General features: G+C 37.5%; 1 protein-coding gene across 1 annotated transcript in view; it reads left to right on the top strand.

Annotated features, from left to right (window-relative positions):
• The first annotated feature begins 1,460 nt into the window (after nt 1–1,460).
• Nucleotides 1,461–18,232, top strand: part of glrbb (glycine receptor, beta b) — a 25,185-nt gene continuing 8,413 nt past the window's right edge. Inside the window, exons 1-7 of the mRNA XM_005726492.1 lie at nt 1,461–1,584; nt 4,331–4,437; nt 5,849–5,916; nt 10,987–11,213; nt 14,099–14,181; nt 14,669–14,809; nt 17,685–17,837. Of these exons, the coding sequence (XP_005726549.1) occupies nt 1,463–1,584; nt 4,331–4,437; nt 5,849–5,916; nt 10,987–11,213; nt 14,099–14,181; nt 14,669–14,809; nt 17,685–17,837 (901 nt within the window). The 5' untranslated portion in view covers nt 1,461–1,462. The remainder of the gene's footprint in view (nt 1,585–4,330; nt 4,438–5,848; nt 5,917–10,986; nt 11,214–14,098; nt 14,182–14,668; nt 14,810–17,684; nt 17,838–18,232) is intronic.

The raw sequence follows: 18,232 nt of genomic DNA on the forward strand, positions 1-18,232 counted from the left end.
CCAGTGCGATAATGTTCAGCACTATCAAGAATTTCAAATATGTCTTATTTGGTATTCAGACTCTTTTATTCGCTACAGTGCAATGCATACTAGTTGTATACCTGCCTCTGCTTCATCCTTCTCCTTATCAGGTAGAATGTGGAAAGAAGCTGAGATTTCACCTACAGAAACGCAAAGGGGAAGATTGCATAGAGAATTTGTAGGTTGCATAAGAAATTGTTTCTCAGAAATGTGGTTGAGTTGTGAAGTCCAACATTTGACACTGCTCCAGCTGTTGCCATCTGAGACGTGTGGATTAGCTTTGACATTATGCTGGCCAGGCGAGTAGTATCCAGCCCTCTGGTTTTCAGGAATTTTCCAAATCGATAAACCAATGTTGTCTTTGTTTGGGCAACTTGTTTGCATGGAGCCAAAAGGCATTGCACTCTGTACAGTTCACAGTGCACTCAGGAAAGGATTTCTGTTGAGAAAGATGTTGATCGATGTGAAGGCAAGGAGTAGACAGGGAGTTGCTGGGTCAGAGCAGTGAGACAAGGAGAGAGAGACAGACAGAGAGTATTTCTGTCTAGACGGCCTCAGTTAATACACAAGATATATGTTTGGATGAGTGTGTGTTTGTAAGCTGGTGTTTCTGCCTTGCTGTTGGTCTCAGTATCCCAATGCAATGAAAGGGCAACACTTCTAGATGGACAATGAATCACACAGGTACTGTGGTTGCAAGGTGATTAATGGCCTCCATCAAGAAATGCAAAAATGCTCTGTGTGTTTGTGTAAGTGTGCATTTGTATAGTTTTGTTACTGTAAATACACAGGACCATATTATCTGTTAGTCGCCTTCACTTTAGTATTATGTTGTAAGAAATGACTGACCAACAGGGAGTGTTGGTCATAACACTCCAAGGGTTAGAAATCTAAACATGATTGTTGAAATCTAAAAAATACATTTAGAAAAAAGTCCTATTGAGCCTTTTTGATGTAAGTTCTGGACTAAACTGAAGGATATTGTAGGCGATATTTATTTCAGCTATCCTTTAAAGGTCACATTCAGCTGACGAGTCTTCAATGACCATTGTTATTCAGGTGCAATGCTTCAGTGATTGAATTTATGCTTGAACTTGCTCTGCTTTATTAAACCTTGTCAGACTGATTCTTCTGTATTTCAGACATTTACTGTATGTGACATGCATCTAGAGGAAATATGAATCGATGATGTTAAAAAGAGTAAGGGGCAAAGTTGCAGTGTTCAGGAAACAACAAGCTCTGAAGCTTTAAGCTCTAGCCAACAAGGAAGCCATAGAATTACTGTCACATAACAGCTGAATTTGTGGAATGTAAAAAAAAAAAATCATTGGATTCACAATTTCAAATCATTTCTTTTGTTCTTGTCCCTCCATTTTTATTTTATATGTTCATTTTATTCACAATTTTTATTATTATTATTTTTCTTTTACACAGGTTCAGAATGGGCACAAGGAAGTTCGCCATTATTCTCCTAGTTCTCTTTCTTTGCTTAGACGGAGGATTTGCCAAAGAAAAAGGAGCAAAGAAAGGAAAGAAGAAAGGGAAGCATGTTTACTGTCCATCGTAAGTACCGTGTGGAATAAACAACATCGTGCTGTGTCATATTGGCCTCTGGCGTATTGACTAGGCATGTTAGCTTGATGGCTCTATACACAGTAATGCAAACGTTTTTCTTGTATACAAGTCGAATAAAGAAGTAAGTTTTGTTGTTGTGAAATTTGTTTCCAATCTCTGTTTTAAATCCATTCATTTTAATCTCTTAGAAAACCTAAACATTTTCTATGAGTAGAATTTGGTTCTGCTTGATTGGTTTCAGTCAATCAGCATTAGCTCTTGCTAATGATGTTTCTTCAGCCTTACATGTCCATGAGAGCGTCTTCGGATCTAACTGTTCTTGGTGGAAATTTGACTAGTCAGAGATTCTTATGGAAACACCCTGCTCTGTGCTGAGGCAGGCACAGTTTGTCAGGACAGTGCCCGCCTCTACTTTTTGGATCAGGAGCGTATGCAGAGACTTCCTTGGATACCATTTATATGATTTTTCTCCACTGAAAATGGTCAGGAAGGACTTAGTCAACATGTTCATCTGAGGTAGCCATGGCCAGTGACCATTACAAAATGTATGGTGCACTCATCTAGGAATGGAGAGCAGTTCCTCAGCAGATCGGGACACTTGTGGAGCCAATAGACAGATGCGGAACTACTGTCCTTTGTAGAGGAGGCTATACCTCATATAAAACATTTTCTATATACATATATTATAGTGTTGGTCTATTAAATCTATTAAAAACACAAACTTGCCTTTATTTATTTTAGTTCTGAAGCATATTTCTGACCATTTGGTAAATAAATTGGAGATAAATTAGCTGAATACCGCATCTCAATTCATGTTTAAGCCATCTGCCTTTATCTACTAAAAATGTTGCCAAACCTAAAATGAGTATGTGGGTACAGATAGTAAAATGGTTGTTATCCTAACAGCAGAACAATTAGGAACGTAGGTTTGAAAAATCATATTATGAAGGTGCATTGAATAGCACCAGCAGCTCAAAGCTAGACGGTTCTGGGTTTGAAACTGCTGGCCAGGACTTGGAGTTTTAATGTTCTCCTGTGCCTGTGTGGGTTTTCACCAGGTGCTCCCACCTCAATGACTGTAATTAGGCTAGGCAGTTAAGAAAATGGATGAATGGCTATTACAGTGCCTTTTTTTCTATTTGGGTGTAAAACATCTTAGGGGTGGACAACAATTACCCTTTGTAGGAAAAACCCTGACCAATGTTGTCAGTTCAGCATGGAGCTGAAGCATGGCGGACTTTGTCTATTTTACACCTGATGGATCTTACTTCCCAGTCTCTCCACCATACACATAAATAGATCTCAGGTTGTCATTGCCTCTTCAGTGCATGCCAAAAGGTGATTCTCAGGTTATGGTTTAAACTATAGATTCAAATACTGTAGATCACAAAAGGAATGTAACGTAATTGTGTCCTGCACGCTGAGTTAAGTGTAATGTAGAGCTGCCCTATCTTCTTCCTTAAATGGTAACAAATGTCTCTACAATGAAGTCTTGAAATGTGGGATAAACTGTTTGATGTAGAAAATTGGCAAGTGGAAGCTGTATGACATGCTTTGTGTTTAATGCTGCAGATGCCTTTGCGGATCAACTAAAGCACTTGGTTCCAGTTTAGCTCTTGTGCTTGAGATTGTCAGGAAGGTCTCTTAAAAAAAGAGGAGGAAAAAAAGCGGTTTAGCGGATGGGAATTGGGTTTTACTTTGATCAGGGGAACCGCTGAACATATACACACTGCGCAGCATTCTTGTGTAGCACTTTAGCCCATCCTCAGTGCATGATAAGGTTTACATAATAATATGTATTGAGAAGGGGGAATTCTTTGGCAGAAGCATTCATTGCCACCCAGGAGGAGGATTTTTGTTTCCTCTTTCTCTCTTGCCAGATCCCCTCCTCGTCCTTTTCTCTCTGTCCCACTTTTCTCATTAGTCAAGCACATGAAAACAAATGATGTTTGACTGATTGTCGTCATGTTGTTGGTGATATTTTTACCAAGCACTGTTAAGTTTTTTCAATTTTGTAGGAACATTTGAAGTAGACTTAAACAAAAAGAACTACATAGCACAAAAACAGATTATTTGTCTTGACAAGTCGTTTATACTTGTCACCTGTGCGGCAGATTGATTCATTCAGGGGAAAATCATTTCAGTGGGTTACTTATTGGCTTGCTTACTGAACTAGTGCTGTTTTTATAAAGATAGTATAATATGTGCTTTGATCAAGCGTTTCACTCATTTATCTTAAAAAACCCTTGAATGATTTTAAAATGAAATATTTTTGCATCCTTTAGAATTTTTCACATACCCACATGTTTTATTTATGGATGATTAAATGTCAGTACAACTTAAACTGCCCTGTGTTTACTGCTCAATAACATATATTTGTATGAAAACATGTTGAGATGATGAACACTGCAAATATTTCAAAATTCAGCATGTTGAGAAGAGTCTTCCATTAGCCCAAGGGATCTTGTCAACTTCCTCGGTCATAATCTGGAAACATCCCATAATAGCAGCACATTTCATTTCTAAACATTGTCTCAGTCTAACAGTTCCTTGGTGGTCCAAATCTTAAAAGCCAATTTAATCCCAGACTGGTAGCTCTCCCAGGTTATAGTTTAATCAAAGAGTATACAGAGTAGAAGTGAGTGCACTGTGCACTTTGTCTGTTCATCTGCCAGGAATTTGACCTGCTAATGTAATCGTGCCTCAAGTTCTCTCTCTGTCTTTTTATTTGCAGACAGCTGTCATCTGAGGATCTGGCCCGGGTCCCTGCAAATTCAACCAGCAACATCTTGAACAGGTTACTGATCACCTATGATCCCAGAATAAGGCCCAACTTCAAAGGCAGGTTTTCTGCTCTTTATCTGTTTCTGTCTCGTTTTTAATTTACATTCTAGCTGCAGTGCTGTCATGCTAATTAAAGAAACACGTGCATGTGTACCTCCAGATTTCTTCTAAGAGTTTAATGCTGGAGGTAGGAATGTGGAGGCATTAATCAAAATGCATTCCCTTGCAAATGTAACTTGTGCTTAAACAGTTACAGAAGGCTTGTGTTCCTGGGTTGACTTCTTGCCGATACTGCTGCATGGACAGATTTTAATAGACACTCGTGCATAGGACCATAGGTTAGGAATCAGATTAATCAAAATTGCTAAAGCTAGCTTACAGACAAATGCACAAGTAAAAATTTGATTTTGAAGTGGAAGCATGCCTCATCTGTTACCTTTGTACAGTCATTTCTTTTTCATTTTTCATTTTTCAAAGCCCAAAAACCATCCATCGTCAGTGTTTATAGTGTACTGTACACACCACACTGCTGGGAGTACTATGTTTGTCTCACAGAAACAGCCATGAAAATAACAAAGAGGTGGCTGGTGGCCTCTTTGTCTGACTGATCGTCTCCCCAGTCTTCAGGTGGATCTGTAGTTTCCTTGCTCTGGCACTTGGCACCAGGAGCTGTATCTGGGACTTAATGTTTGATGTGTAGTGAGCCGACTTAGCATTCTCCCTCACTCCCTCCGACTGGTCCAGCAGCCAAACATCTGCTCTCCATTTCAGGGTGGCCTGAAATCCTCATCCATTAGCATCCATATCATAATCTCCCAAATTAAGAACTAAACTATGCCTTATGCATTACTTCACTGTAACATGGCAAGCTGCTTTTATGGGCCCTATAGAATAATAGAATATAGTAATAGCAGCATTACCTTTGAATATTAATTCAAGTTAATGTTTGATTTGTTACATTAATGCAACAAAGATGTGAGCTCTATAACACGCCATAACTTGTGCATTAATTTTGTGACCTGCATGGTAGAATTTATCCAGTGAAACTTGTGAGCCTCAAATAAACAGATCAAAGGAAATAATTTATTCAAAGCAGGGTGAGCAGTCTGCATTCATCAACAGTTTTATTAGTTTATGCAAAAGGCTGAGTGGGGAGGGGTGCCAATATACAGTAAATGTTTACAGCGTGAGCTTGGCAAGAAGATGGGATGATTTTGAGAAGGGATTTTTATTATTTTGCAATGCTGGGCCTTTCACAAAACCTGACCATTAATATAATCAATTAAATCACTAGGTACAATATGTATGGTTTAGGAATGCATTTACAGGGATTTACAGAACAAATGTATTGTAAACTGCAGGCGCAGTACTTGATAACTGCTTTGCTTTGAGACATGGGCGAAGCAGTTATTAGACACAGGGAATACAGTTTTCAAAATTACAATTTTCTCTCTCTTTCTAAATCCAGGAATTCCTGTGGAGGATAGAGTGAACATTTTCATCAACAGCTTTGGCTCAATCCAAGAAACAACCATGGTAAGGACTTGCTGCTGCAGCTTGACAGTATTGGCAATCAATACTTCTGCCAATCAGAAGCAGTGAATGAGAGCTGAAAACTGCTTTGGCCAACAAGTTTTAGGGAGAATTCAAGAGCATGTTTTCTAGATGGTATTAGATCATTTAGCAGTGAATCATTATGAAGACTGGGGTTTGCATGCCTCATTTATCTGATGGCTTAATTGCTGATCAAGAAATGCAGTTTGAATACTAATTACTAGATTAAACTCAAGGACGAAGCTGGGTTGACTCTTGATCACTTAGAAAGCAATAAATGGAAATTTCCACTTTCTAATAAGTCTGGTTCACCTGGTGTGATACATCCAATCATTCAGCAGTGTAATGTCACAAATTACCAAAATCAACAGTTTTATTTTATTCTTCCATGTGTGTTTTACAGAAATTAATCCAGGATGTCTTTATTACAAAAAACAAACCTTCTTCCCACTTAGCGTTAGTATGATTTGTCACATTGTCACTCATAAATCATTTTTGTGAGATAAATTTGACTTTATTTCCCATATAAGTACAATCACATTTTTACTCAAATGGAAAGTTGATTAATAAAAATGTAAAATTTATAGTTGTTCTAAGGCTGACACATGTAATATGTATATGACCTTCTTTCAGAAATTTAGCATTATTTATGTGTGTGGCAGCCAACATGCATTTCAGTGTCCTTCTCCATGTCCTGTTATTTAATGTTGTATAACTGATCCTATTTTAGTTACAGAACCTAAAGTTAGGTCCATCATTATTTTGACAAAGAGACATTATTTGATCATCGATTTTTCTTAACTTTGCCTCAGTACACAAACACTGTGAATTTAAAATCAAACGTGATTTATATGCAGATTTTGAGCTTTAATTCAAGGGCTTTTACAGACTTTTTGCATCAACTGTTGAGGGATTACAGTTATTTTTATACCTAACCACCCATTTTCAGAGGCTTACTTACATAATTTTAAATATAAGATTAGTTTTGAATATTTTGATGAAAACCCTTTACAGTCAATGACTCCCTTGAAGTCTAGAGCTCACTGACATCACCAAATGTTACGTTTAGCTTTGTATTAAATATCAGAAAAGCGATCTGTTTGGTTGAGATGGTGGAATTGACTTACCCATCCAAGATTTTTTCACTGCTTGGCCTTAAAAAATTCTTGCATTTCTTTTGTGGTGTGCTTCGGCTCATGATTAGTTTGCACTGTGAGAGTTTGCCCTGTGTTTCACAGCATTTGAATAAATCTCTGCAAAGAGTATAGAGCTGTACACTTCAAAATTAATCCTGCTACCTCACTCAGCAGTCATATCATCAGTAAGCCCTATTGGCCCGGTTCCACTGGCAGCCATACATGCCAATGCTATAAAATTGCCTTCCCATGTTTGATAGGTAATATAGTATGCTTTGGCTCGTAAGCTGTTGCTTCTCTATATTTTTCTCTTCCCATCATTCTGGTAAAACGTAGTCTTGGTTTCATCTAACCAAAGGTTTTGTCAAAACTGTGCAGGCGCTTTTAATTCTGGCAAAGTCTAATCTGACCTTCTTATTCAGGAGTTTAAGTTGTGAGTTATCTTTTTGACATCTCTCATTTGGTTGCTCCATTTTTCACAAAATATCAAGGAAACTGGCCTTACATGGCCATTAAACTGCTTGTTACTCAATTTTCCAATTAGTTTTTGTGAACTATGTAAAAAATGGTTTTAGTTCCTAAACATTTTTTTGTAAAACCCCCTTCAATTAAAGTTTAAAGTCTGCACGGCAACCACATTTTTATTGTTATATTTAAGAAACACTGTGGTGATGTACAGAGACAAAATTACACAAATGTCTTCGTCTTTGTCCAACAAATTATGGACCTTGCTGTATTGCCATTGAAACAACCAAATGTCCAAGAATGATCAGTGTTCAGCAGGGTTAAGTGTTCCATCATGCTCACTTTTATGAGTCATGGCACTCTGAACAAAGTCTTGGATAATATATCCTGGAGCTGGCACTGCTTGAAAATCTGCCACACGGGGAAAAGATTGGCAGCAGATAGGTAGTGTGTATTTGCTTATAAAATACTCCAGTCAAGAGTTTCACTCTATTATAGACCACTTAGGATGATAAGTGGAAAATCCTTACAAATCACAGGACCCAAAGATGGTGGAAGAAAATGAACACATCAGGAGGAAACAAACAAAGAAGAAGGGTAATGAGGAAGAAAGAGCTGAGGAAAACAAAGACCTCGAGGAAAAAGTTTTGACCAGTGAAGGAAAGTGTGAAAAACAGACACCATGTTAGAGAGAGAGAGAGAGAAAGACAAAGGTAAAGTGAAATGGATGGGAGAAGGAAGATTAAATCAGACAGTAGGAGGCCAAAGATCATTAAGACGGATAATGGAAGACAGGGATGAGGAAATTGAGTAGTGAAAAAGAATAAGATAGAGGAAGCGGGAATAAAATTAAAAAGTGTGATGGTTCAAAGTGTGATGAAAGCAAAGGAATAATAAAGACCGCAAATGGCGAGAATAATCTGAAGAAAGAGACCATAACAGCGAAGACAAAAAGGGAGGATCAAGAAAGCAAGAACAAGAGCCAAGAAAGACAAAGTGGAAGAGAAAAATGCACAACTCTCAAAAGGGTAGCTTGTTCCTTTCTTCCTTTTTCCCCCTGGACACCCAGCCTAGGCATAAACTGAATGAAAGTGAGGAAGGTTTGAAACAAATCTAGCAGAAGGAGGAAGAGACAGCTGGTCACCTCTACCCTCAATTTTTCACTCTGTGGGGTATCTGATCTCAGGAAACCTTCTTTCATTATTCACACCTCCCTCCACCAAACACTCACTATATTTAACATACCTATTTTCACATTATGATTATAATCTTTAGAAAACAATGACTAATTTTCTTTGGAGATGGAATAAATTGTTGTTATATATGTTTTTTTACTGCTTCTCAGCTTTAGTTTCCCTCAGTGGTTATAGAAAGTTCTTAAATCTCTCTGGAATCGAATGTTGTACTGGCAGCTTGATTGTGAGCCAGAAGCAAGATATATTTCCTTGTCTAGTTTTTAGAGAAGGAAAAGGTGTGGGAATTGGCCCGTGTCTCTCTCAGACAGAGAAGAGCCACCAGAAGCTATTCATGTTGTAGCTCAAGGACTAGTTTGACACAGGTGTCTAAAATGTGGTTGTATAGAAATGACATATTATAAAATAAGATATCAACAGCTTGATTGCAAGATTCCCCTTTCAAAAGAAAATAATGCATCATATGGGCCACTCCTTAACTGTTTATGCCAAATTCTGACCCTGCCTCCGACCCTGCCAAGTATTTGCATATTTTGGTTATTAAATAGTGGTTGAGTTACTTTTGCCTCCCTATCAGGTTAAAACAGTCTTTTTATTCTCCTCTCACCTCTGGCATCAACATTGGATTTTTACCCAGAGAACTGCAGCTCATTGGAGATTTTCTATGTTTTGGACTGTTCTCTGTAAACCCCAGAGATTGTTGTGTGAGAGAATCCAAATCCAGCAGTTTTTCAAATACTCAGAGCAGCACAACAACCTAGAAAGGCTCAGAACCACTTAAATCTCCTTTCTTTGCCTTTGTGATCCTTGGTTTGAATTTCAGCAGTTTTTTTCATTGACTAACTCTACATGCCTAAATGCACTGACTTGCTGCCATTAGATAAAATATTTACACTGGCAATTTAACACATGTACCTAATGATTTGGCAAGTGAGTGTATAAATGCTGATGAACAGTGGAAAATTCCTCAGGTAAGTTAAAATTTGTTTTGGGGTACATAAAAGACACAAATAACCCTTAAAATCTACAATTTAACTGTTTTTGCTCAGCATTAATTGACATCTCTGCACTGGCTGAAATAATAATAACAATATCTATGTTCACCAGCTAGCTAGGTGCCAAACCATGTGAGAAGTGAGTGACACGCAACATGTCACAATCATATCAGAATTTCTATTGGCCCAAACTTGGCAGATTTGTGTAGTCTATAAACACGTATATTCTATTTATGTCATTTGAACTGCTGTATTTTGACATTGCCGGTAGCTTAGCTGTAGCATTTTTACCTGAGGGCTTCAGCTTCCGGGTAACAAGGAAATGACGTCATTCACGTAGATTACTCGAAATTTTAGTGGCGGAAATGGGCTTCCATAATTTTGACATTGCATCATTTATGTATTGCAAGTGTAATGGCCATGGGCAGTTTTTTTTCCTTGTAATAAATACTAACATGTTTTAAACTGCAGTAGATGCACATATGCTAAAATTGAGTTATTAAAAATTCTAATGGTTTCTCATTGACTTTACTTTAGATTTAAACAAGCTGCCATGTCAAATAACAAAAATGTCAATAATAATATAGTTTCAGGTAATAAAAACTAAAGAATAGAAGGGGAGAGTATACGTTTAAGGCATATTTCCTACACAAGACTGAACACATGCAAAGCTGATATTTCAGCCATTGTATTTGACATACCATCTGTCTTCAACCTCAGCTTAATAGCTCACCTGCTCCCAGAACAGCTTGAGGCCCACCATCAGTGTGTGCACAGAGATGTGTCCCAAAGCTCACAGTGATACTTTCCCACCATCAAGAATGTGGACATTTTACTAATATGTGCACTAATGAGGTACTTGCTGTTGCTGTGTTGATAACATTTGACCCTTGGACTGTGCAGTTTCTTGTGTGTTGACCGCTTTAAAGGCATTATGTTGCAGATGTAAACTGTCACTCTGCACTTAAAGTAATCTATATGTTATTATTCATTATTCAAACATATTTAGGAGGCTTAAAAATGTTTTTGTTACCCTGTTAAAGCATCTCATTCATTCCCACAGAAAATGCACTTTTTGTACCATCCCCCTTAAAGCTTCAGAAAATGTTAGCAGAAAGATGAGCATATGCTTTATTTTATTCCATTTAGAGAGTTTGCCTTTTGGGCATCATTTACCGTGAAAGCACCCAAACTGTGTCCAGTTGAGTTTACATGGAAGTAACATTAACTGTGTTTGTACTCGCCTGGTGTTACACTTAACAGGATTACAGAGTCAACATCTTCTTGCGGCAGCGCTGGAATGACCCCAGGCTGAAACTGCCAGACGACTTCAAGTCCGATTCTCTCACTGTTGATCCCAAGATGTTCAAATGTCTCTGGAAACCCGACCTGTTCTTCGCTAATGAGAAGAGCGCCAACTTTCATGATGTTACCCAAGAAAATATTCTCCTCTTCATCTTCCGTAATGGAGATGTCCTAATCAGTATGAGGTAATTTATTAACTTTTTTTTTTACTTGTTTTTAATCAGTGTACTTGAAATGCCGTTCAGTCTTATGTGATTCGTTGAAAATAGTCACTTCATCAGATATGCAATAATCCAGGAAAATGCAGCATTACTGTAAATTTTGCTATGACTTAGTATCTGGTTTAATTCAAAAGTCCTTTCGACAGTACCACTCAATTTTAGTTTGGGCCATAAGTCATGAATCTTCAAGTTTAAAGCTGATGAAAAAAAAAACTTTAAGTAGAAAGGATTCTGTCTGCAAACAGATCTCATACAGTCTAGGAATGATCTTCACTAATATTTTATCAATACCAGCATTGATTTATGATACCAAAACATATAGCTTATGATATTGATATAGCATTCTATATTTTTTACTAAATGGCTTAAACAGGGTGTATTTATGCTTTTGCCATATTCGCTGATCTTTATTTCAAGTAAGTATGAGGTTGTTTTATCACTTAGATCTGGGGTCAAGCCCTGTGATCCCTACAGTTTAAAACAATTGGAGATAAAGTACCAGAATTTCAGGAGTGGGGCCGCGCCTCCAAACACGCTCCTCCTGATTCTTATCTATGTAGTTTCCCCCAGTTCTACAACCTGTTAATACTCGTTTACGTTCCTCACCCTCCCTCCGCTTTTCAATTCTTTAACTTCTTCACTTCTAATTAGTACACGGGGATCTGCTGGGTCCGGGAGCCACCACCAGTGGCCTTCCCAAAACCCCAGCTCAATTCACGTCCTCGGCATTCAACTTTATCTACTAATACGCTTTCAAACCTAAAATGAGGACGTGGGCCCAGCTAGTGAAAGTAATATAAAATGTGTTCTTTCTGTTTTACTACCTAGCAGTTAGGCTTTTTGCATTTCTAAATATTCGGTGACAAGCATACAACAACTGAAATAATTTGACTCCAATTAAGGAATGAAGGAACAGCAATTCAAATTTCCTGTCTAGTTTTCTCTTATCTAGTTATTGAGACTGGAGCTCATTTGGTTGTTTGAGTGTTATCCATTTATACTGCACTTAAGCGGTGGCTGGTGCCTAAGTACTAATTAGAAACATCTACAAAGCACTTAAAGTCGGTTCTGTGTCCTGCATTGATAACTAGAGACTAATTTTTAAAAAAAGATAGCGTAGCGTTACCCTGCCTATCTTGAAGTCAAGTCAGTCACAACTCAATTGTTGGAGCTGGGCGGCCATACTGAAGACACAGCCTTTTCAACAGCCTTTTAGCTAAAGAAGTCCAATATGCTAGATATTAGAGTTATTAAATCTTGTATTTGAAAGGGATCAATAGGGTGTTACCTTACATCTAGCTTTCTATAAACAGTATACATTAAGCTGTATTTCAGGCTATTAGAGTTTATTATTGGCCATAGAACAAAGAATGTAAACACTTACATGACTTCAAAAGTAATCACTTCATAATGGCAGCTTCATAGTGGAATATTTAGAAATTTGTAAACCATGTTAGGCCTCAGTCCCAAGCTGGCGATTCCCTGACAACCTCTGCTTGCTATGAAAGAAATGTGTGTTCTTTAACTGGTTTGCAAGTGGTTCTTAGGTGTTGCTGGATTTTGCTAAGAGAAATCAGTTGCAATGAAGATACCCCTTTGTGACTGCTTTGGTCACCAGCAGATCATCAGGGTCACTTGTGTTTTCCATGGAACAAACTGACTTATCTGCAAATTCACCACCCTGTAGTAAAACTTGCAAAATTGTGGCACAAACTGGAATCGGAGAACATTGGCCTTCAAAATAAAAGTTGTGCTTTAACACTGAAACCAACACATTTCACAAGATGCATCTGACTTCATGAATAGTCTCTTCACAGTTTCACTACACTTCCATTCACACTACAGGGAACCATGACAATCATGGCTTATCACTTCTTATCAATACTTCAACCAGTTATCAATACCCTCTTCTAAGTTATTACCTGGTTGTGTGTGCCTTGAGGGCTGTATCCCTGGATACAGAAACAATTGACCATTAAGATTGTCATATTATGTCAAAACACTAACTGTTCTTTTTAGGCTTTACTATGGCTTTTATGTCAAATAAAAAGGAGACACCTCTTGCTACTATTTAGAGCAAAACAACCTCCCCTGAACAAAAAGCTGGCTAATTTGGCATAGTTTCAGACTGAATTAATGTAGCATCAACCTCAATAGTAACCAAATGACTGCTTAGTGTTCTCAATATTAGACTACATAAAAGTGCAAAATTATATTATGTAGCTGTGGACACATCTGTAGACTGAGCACATTAAATAATTTTTGACCCAGCTGCATAGAACTATTACCTGTAGTGCTGCCAATGTATTTAATCATGGATCATTTGTGCCTATGACCTGAAGTACTGCAAATTCACTCTGATATATTTTAGTCTATACTGGAAATATTTGCCTGTGTTTTCTGTCCTTCTTTACTTTATTTTAATATATTTTCTTCAGTAATTAAGACTGTAAAACTGGAAACTCAAAAGATAAAACTGTTTACATGCACAAGATTTAGTGGAAAACAGATTTGTACCCCGCCTTTTACCTTACAACAAGTAGAATAGGTTCCAGGCCCCCATGTAACACAAAACTGGATAACCAAAAGAAATGTGAATGTACAGACTTAATCTTCAAAGGGATTGCTGCCAGGTTTTATTCATCTCCAAAGAGAATTGTCTGTATGTTTGCATGTACCATTTTATTCCATGTTAATATATCACTCAGAAAAAAAAACCCTTTCGGGTTAAACCCTTGGCTCCAGTGTAATCTAGAGTTTCATCTTGTGAAGTGTATACAATAATATATGCAATGAATACAATAAAGCAGCCATAAAGAAAACAAATAAATATCTTCTTCCTCCGACAGGTTGTCCGTCACCCTTTCTTGTCCGCTTGATCTGACCTTATTCCCTATGGACACACAGAGGTGTAAAATGCAACTTGAAAGCTGTAAGTTTTCCTAAATTAACAACTCTTTAAAGTATCTCATCAGTATACACATGTGCTTGCTGATATTTTAGACATTCAGTATTTATGAGTTGGGAATATAGTTGTTGTTTTTGTAAAGTAGTTGGTTTTAGGGTAAATAAGAGCATTTTGCTTGTGTTTAGCAGCCAATTCCAGTGGTGAACACTTAGTGCAGTAGAATAAATCATCATATTTTAGGGTTGTTGTGAGAGTCTCATAGCTAATTGAGCTTGACATGTCTTTACTGCATCTTGTTTACAAAGCGGTTAGACTTAAATAAGCAACATAACTTGAAGCCATTACCCTGTAAAGCCAAACCTGAATGCTGAGATGTATCATATTCTGGATGGCTTCATGCATTTGAACTGTTATGTTCATTGGAAGGGTGGTAACGGTGGGCTTAAACTATATATATCTGTTGTGTTTGACTGTTTTTCTATCTCTGTATCTGTGCCCTCCTGATTTCCAGTTGGTTATACAACAGATGACCTGCAGTTTATGTGGCAGACAGGAGACCCTGTCCAAATGGATGCTATTGCTCTGCCACAGTTTGATATCCGACAAGAAGATATTACTTATGGAAACTGCACCAAATACTATGCAGGCACAGGTACTTTCATTGTTATGAAACAATATAAAGTGATAAGAAAGTTAAAAAGTTTTGACCATCCAAAGAAAGTAGTTACGCTCAGCTGACAGTAAAAATGTACAGTAGAAGTCTGAATGGGTATATTGAACTACTAAATTACTTTTTTTCCCTGCGCTGGCATCTGCGCTAAAATTCTGACTTTCTATGAACATTGTTTTAAGCAATATTAATTTTTTTTTTAAAGAAAATTATCCTCAACCTAAAAGTATAGTCATATGGATATGTCTGCCATTAACTGTTGACTATCTCCCTCTTGGGAAGCCACCAAAAATCACAGTCACTGAGCAGACAGATGTATCAGATAACTTAGGACAAATTCAGAAATATTACAAATTTACTTAGTCGTGACTGAAAGGTTACTCTGACTCTCCTCAAAGTAAACAAAATAATAATATTAGCACATGCTGTAATTTGAAACATGGAGTGACTTTGAGTTGTCACAGTGCAAACTCCTCTCATTCATATTATTTCTATTTCATGATGTGTTATCAGTAGTCAAACCTAATGTTGACAAGTTTAAAGTAATTTAGAGTTTAAAAAGACAAACCACAGGGAAGGTTTTGCTCATGGTTAAATAAAATGTAAAGATAGAAAAAACAAACAAAAAAACCCATTGAAATGTAGTTAATTTTTTATGTGAATGTGATCCCTGGGCCCAACACACCAACACAAGTCGCTGTTCAAACTAGGACACAGATGACTCTTCTCTTAGTACCGTATGCTATGGGGCTAGCTTAGCATTGGCATGCTGTCTGTGCAGACTCTTGCAAAAAGCTGAAGTTGTATGACCAGCATAATGCAGCTTTTTCTGTCCTGGATCTATTTTTCACTTTACCATGAAAATCTCATCCGTTTGTACAATAAGAATAAAAGTAATCTCTGAAGAATGTTTACAGGATTTTGAGAAATCTCTGCTATGAAGATTTAAGGCAGTTGTAAAGGCCAAAGTGGGGTGAATGTAGTACTAACAAGGTGTAGCTAATAGGTTGTGCACTGAGTATAGTAAAAATAACAGTGGTAACATTCAGTTTTCCAAGAATATCTTTTAATTATTTGGCTTCAGTATGTCCATTACAGCCTATTATTTTAAACAATCACACGAAGGTGGTTTCTTAAGGAAGTTAACCAAGTTTTTTCTAAGTATGTTTTACCAAAAATTCTGATGTTATCATCAAATGGCCAAATGTACAACAAGGACTACACAGGATAAGATCTGTTTGTTCCCATTTGTCATGAGAAGAATAAAAAAAAAAAAAAAAGCTATTTACTATATAAATAGGAAATAATAAAATTGTTTATTATTTCTAAAAATCAGATTTATCCCCAGGTGGTGATTTTATGTTTTTATCTGCTGTCTTGAACTGTGTTTGAAGCTAGCAAATTAGGTGTGCAGCATCAGTTATCATGACAGTGTGCCCTGCCAGAAGTGAACCACCTACTGGGTTATCCTTCTTGGTCCTAAATATTGAATTGCATTACAGGCCTCAGTACCCTTATATACAATTATGTGGTCCTTACTGAATATTGTTGCTAAGAGGTTTTTTCTTTTTTAAATGTGTCTAAATACCAGTGAAGGGTAGCAGACAGCTTGTAAAAGTTGCCATTTTCCAGGCTGCTTGCCGAACTAAGAATAATAACTAATCCTGTAATAAAAGAAGTAAAACTGCAAAAAAGAAAAAGGTAATGGTACTGTGGTATACACGCATGCAGACTTATGTGAGTACAAAATGAATTCACAATGAAATGGAAAAATCTCTATCAGCCAACAGAGCTGGTATGACCTCAATGCTCTCACACTTGGGGAGGCACACTGCTGGCGATGAGTCAGGCTTTTAACTGGTTGCCATGGCTACCTGGCCAGACACAAAGATCACCTCTGTCTACGACTGGTTCAAGCCTGCTTGGCGACACAGGCGGCCCTTATATGCTGTATAAAAGCTCCAGAGATCCCTGAGCTAGTTAAATATTACTTCAGCCCACCCACTCTACCATCCCATTAGACCGACTAACTAGGCTCTATATTCAGAAACAAAAGGCTCCTGGAAAAGGTCTGAATCTTATGGATTCTTATTCCTCAGGCTTACTAATGATGGCTTTACTTCCAACAGGAATGAGTGATTGAAAAATAGATAAGTTATTAGTAGGAATGTATATAGTACTTTCAAGCAAAATCACTTAAAAAAAAGAGAAAATGGAAGTGCCAATTCTAACAGTAATAACTCAAAGGATTTGGGGCAGGTTCAGACATCCTACACATTTGGCACATTCACAGTAGGAAGCAGTATTTTCTGATGTGCAACCTTGAGTGCTCAAATAAGTCTCAGCTTTAACAAAGTTATGTGAAATTATATTAAAGCCTATTGGCTGTTGTCTTCTCTTTTTGCTTTCTCCATGACAAATGATGCACACCACTGCAGTTTGCTTTTCTCTTTGGCCAAAGGACGAAGTAGAGTGCATAAAGAACTTACCTTACCTCCTAATGCCTAATGTGGCTTTTATAGACCGTTCAGTGAAGTGCCAGTTCTCTCACCTGCTCTGTTTCAGTTAAGGGACTGGATGCTCTGAAGACCACATTTCAACCAATACGTAACATTTTATTTTTTCTTATTGATCTTAAAACTACTGCTGGCTATTGTCTCTAATTAATTATGCTTTATGGGAAAAGGTAAGGTGGAGCATGGGCTTCATATAGTGCCATTTCTCTGAATTGGGACACATAAATCATGTGCATGAAGGCACTGCCAGTGCCATCAAGCACATGCCTACTTAACTACCTTAGCTATGTTTTGATGAAATCATGTTTTGATATGTGACCATTGTTTCCATTGTCATGCAGGGTACTACACTTGTGTAGAGGTTATCTTCACCCTAAGGCGACAGGTTGGCTTCTACATGATGGGTGTTTATGCCCCTACGCTGCTCATCGTAGTCCTTTCATGGCTTTCCTTCTGGATTAACCCTGACGCAAGTGCTGCCAGGGTTCCTTTGGGTATGGATTACTTGATAAGTTTCACCGATCTTTATCAGTACACATTATCTGTGAACTATTTCTTGTGCTTCCATCCAGGGATAAGTGCATAATTAGATCAAAAAGAGTGATGGGTGAGAGTGTTTTTTAAAATTTTTTATTGGAGGAATTAGACATTTAAACTACTGTCTAAAAGGATTTCTATTGGGCAAAAGGCTATAGTAAATAAATAGAAACCACTCTAAAGTATTTGGATGTTTGTATGGATCACTGACTTATTCATCACTTTGACACCATGAAGGACTTATCTGTCGAGGTTGGTGTCATAGCCATCGTTTTTCTGTATGTGACAAATCATTGAATGTCGCTGTAATTGACAGATGGGACCCATGAAGCAAGAACCCTTGTCCAGTGTA

This window comes from Pundamilia nyererei, unplaced genomic scaffold (assembly GCF_000239375.1).
Source record: "Pundamilia nyererei isolate P.nyererei 1_Seehausen unplaced genomic scaffold, PunNye1.0 scaffold00020, whole genome shotgun sequence".
NCBI classification, from domain to species: domain Eukaryota; kingdom Metazoa; phylum Chordata; class Actinopteri; order Cichliformes; family Cichlidae; genus Pundamilia; species Pundamilia nyererei.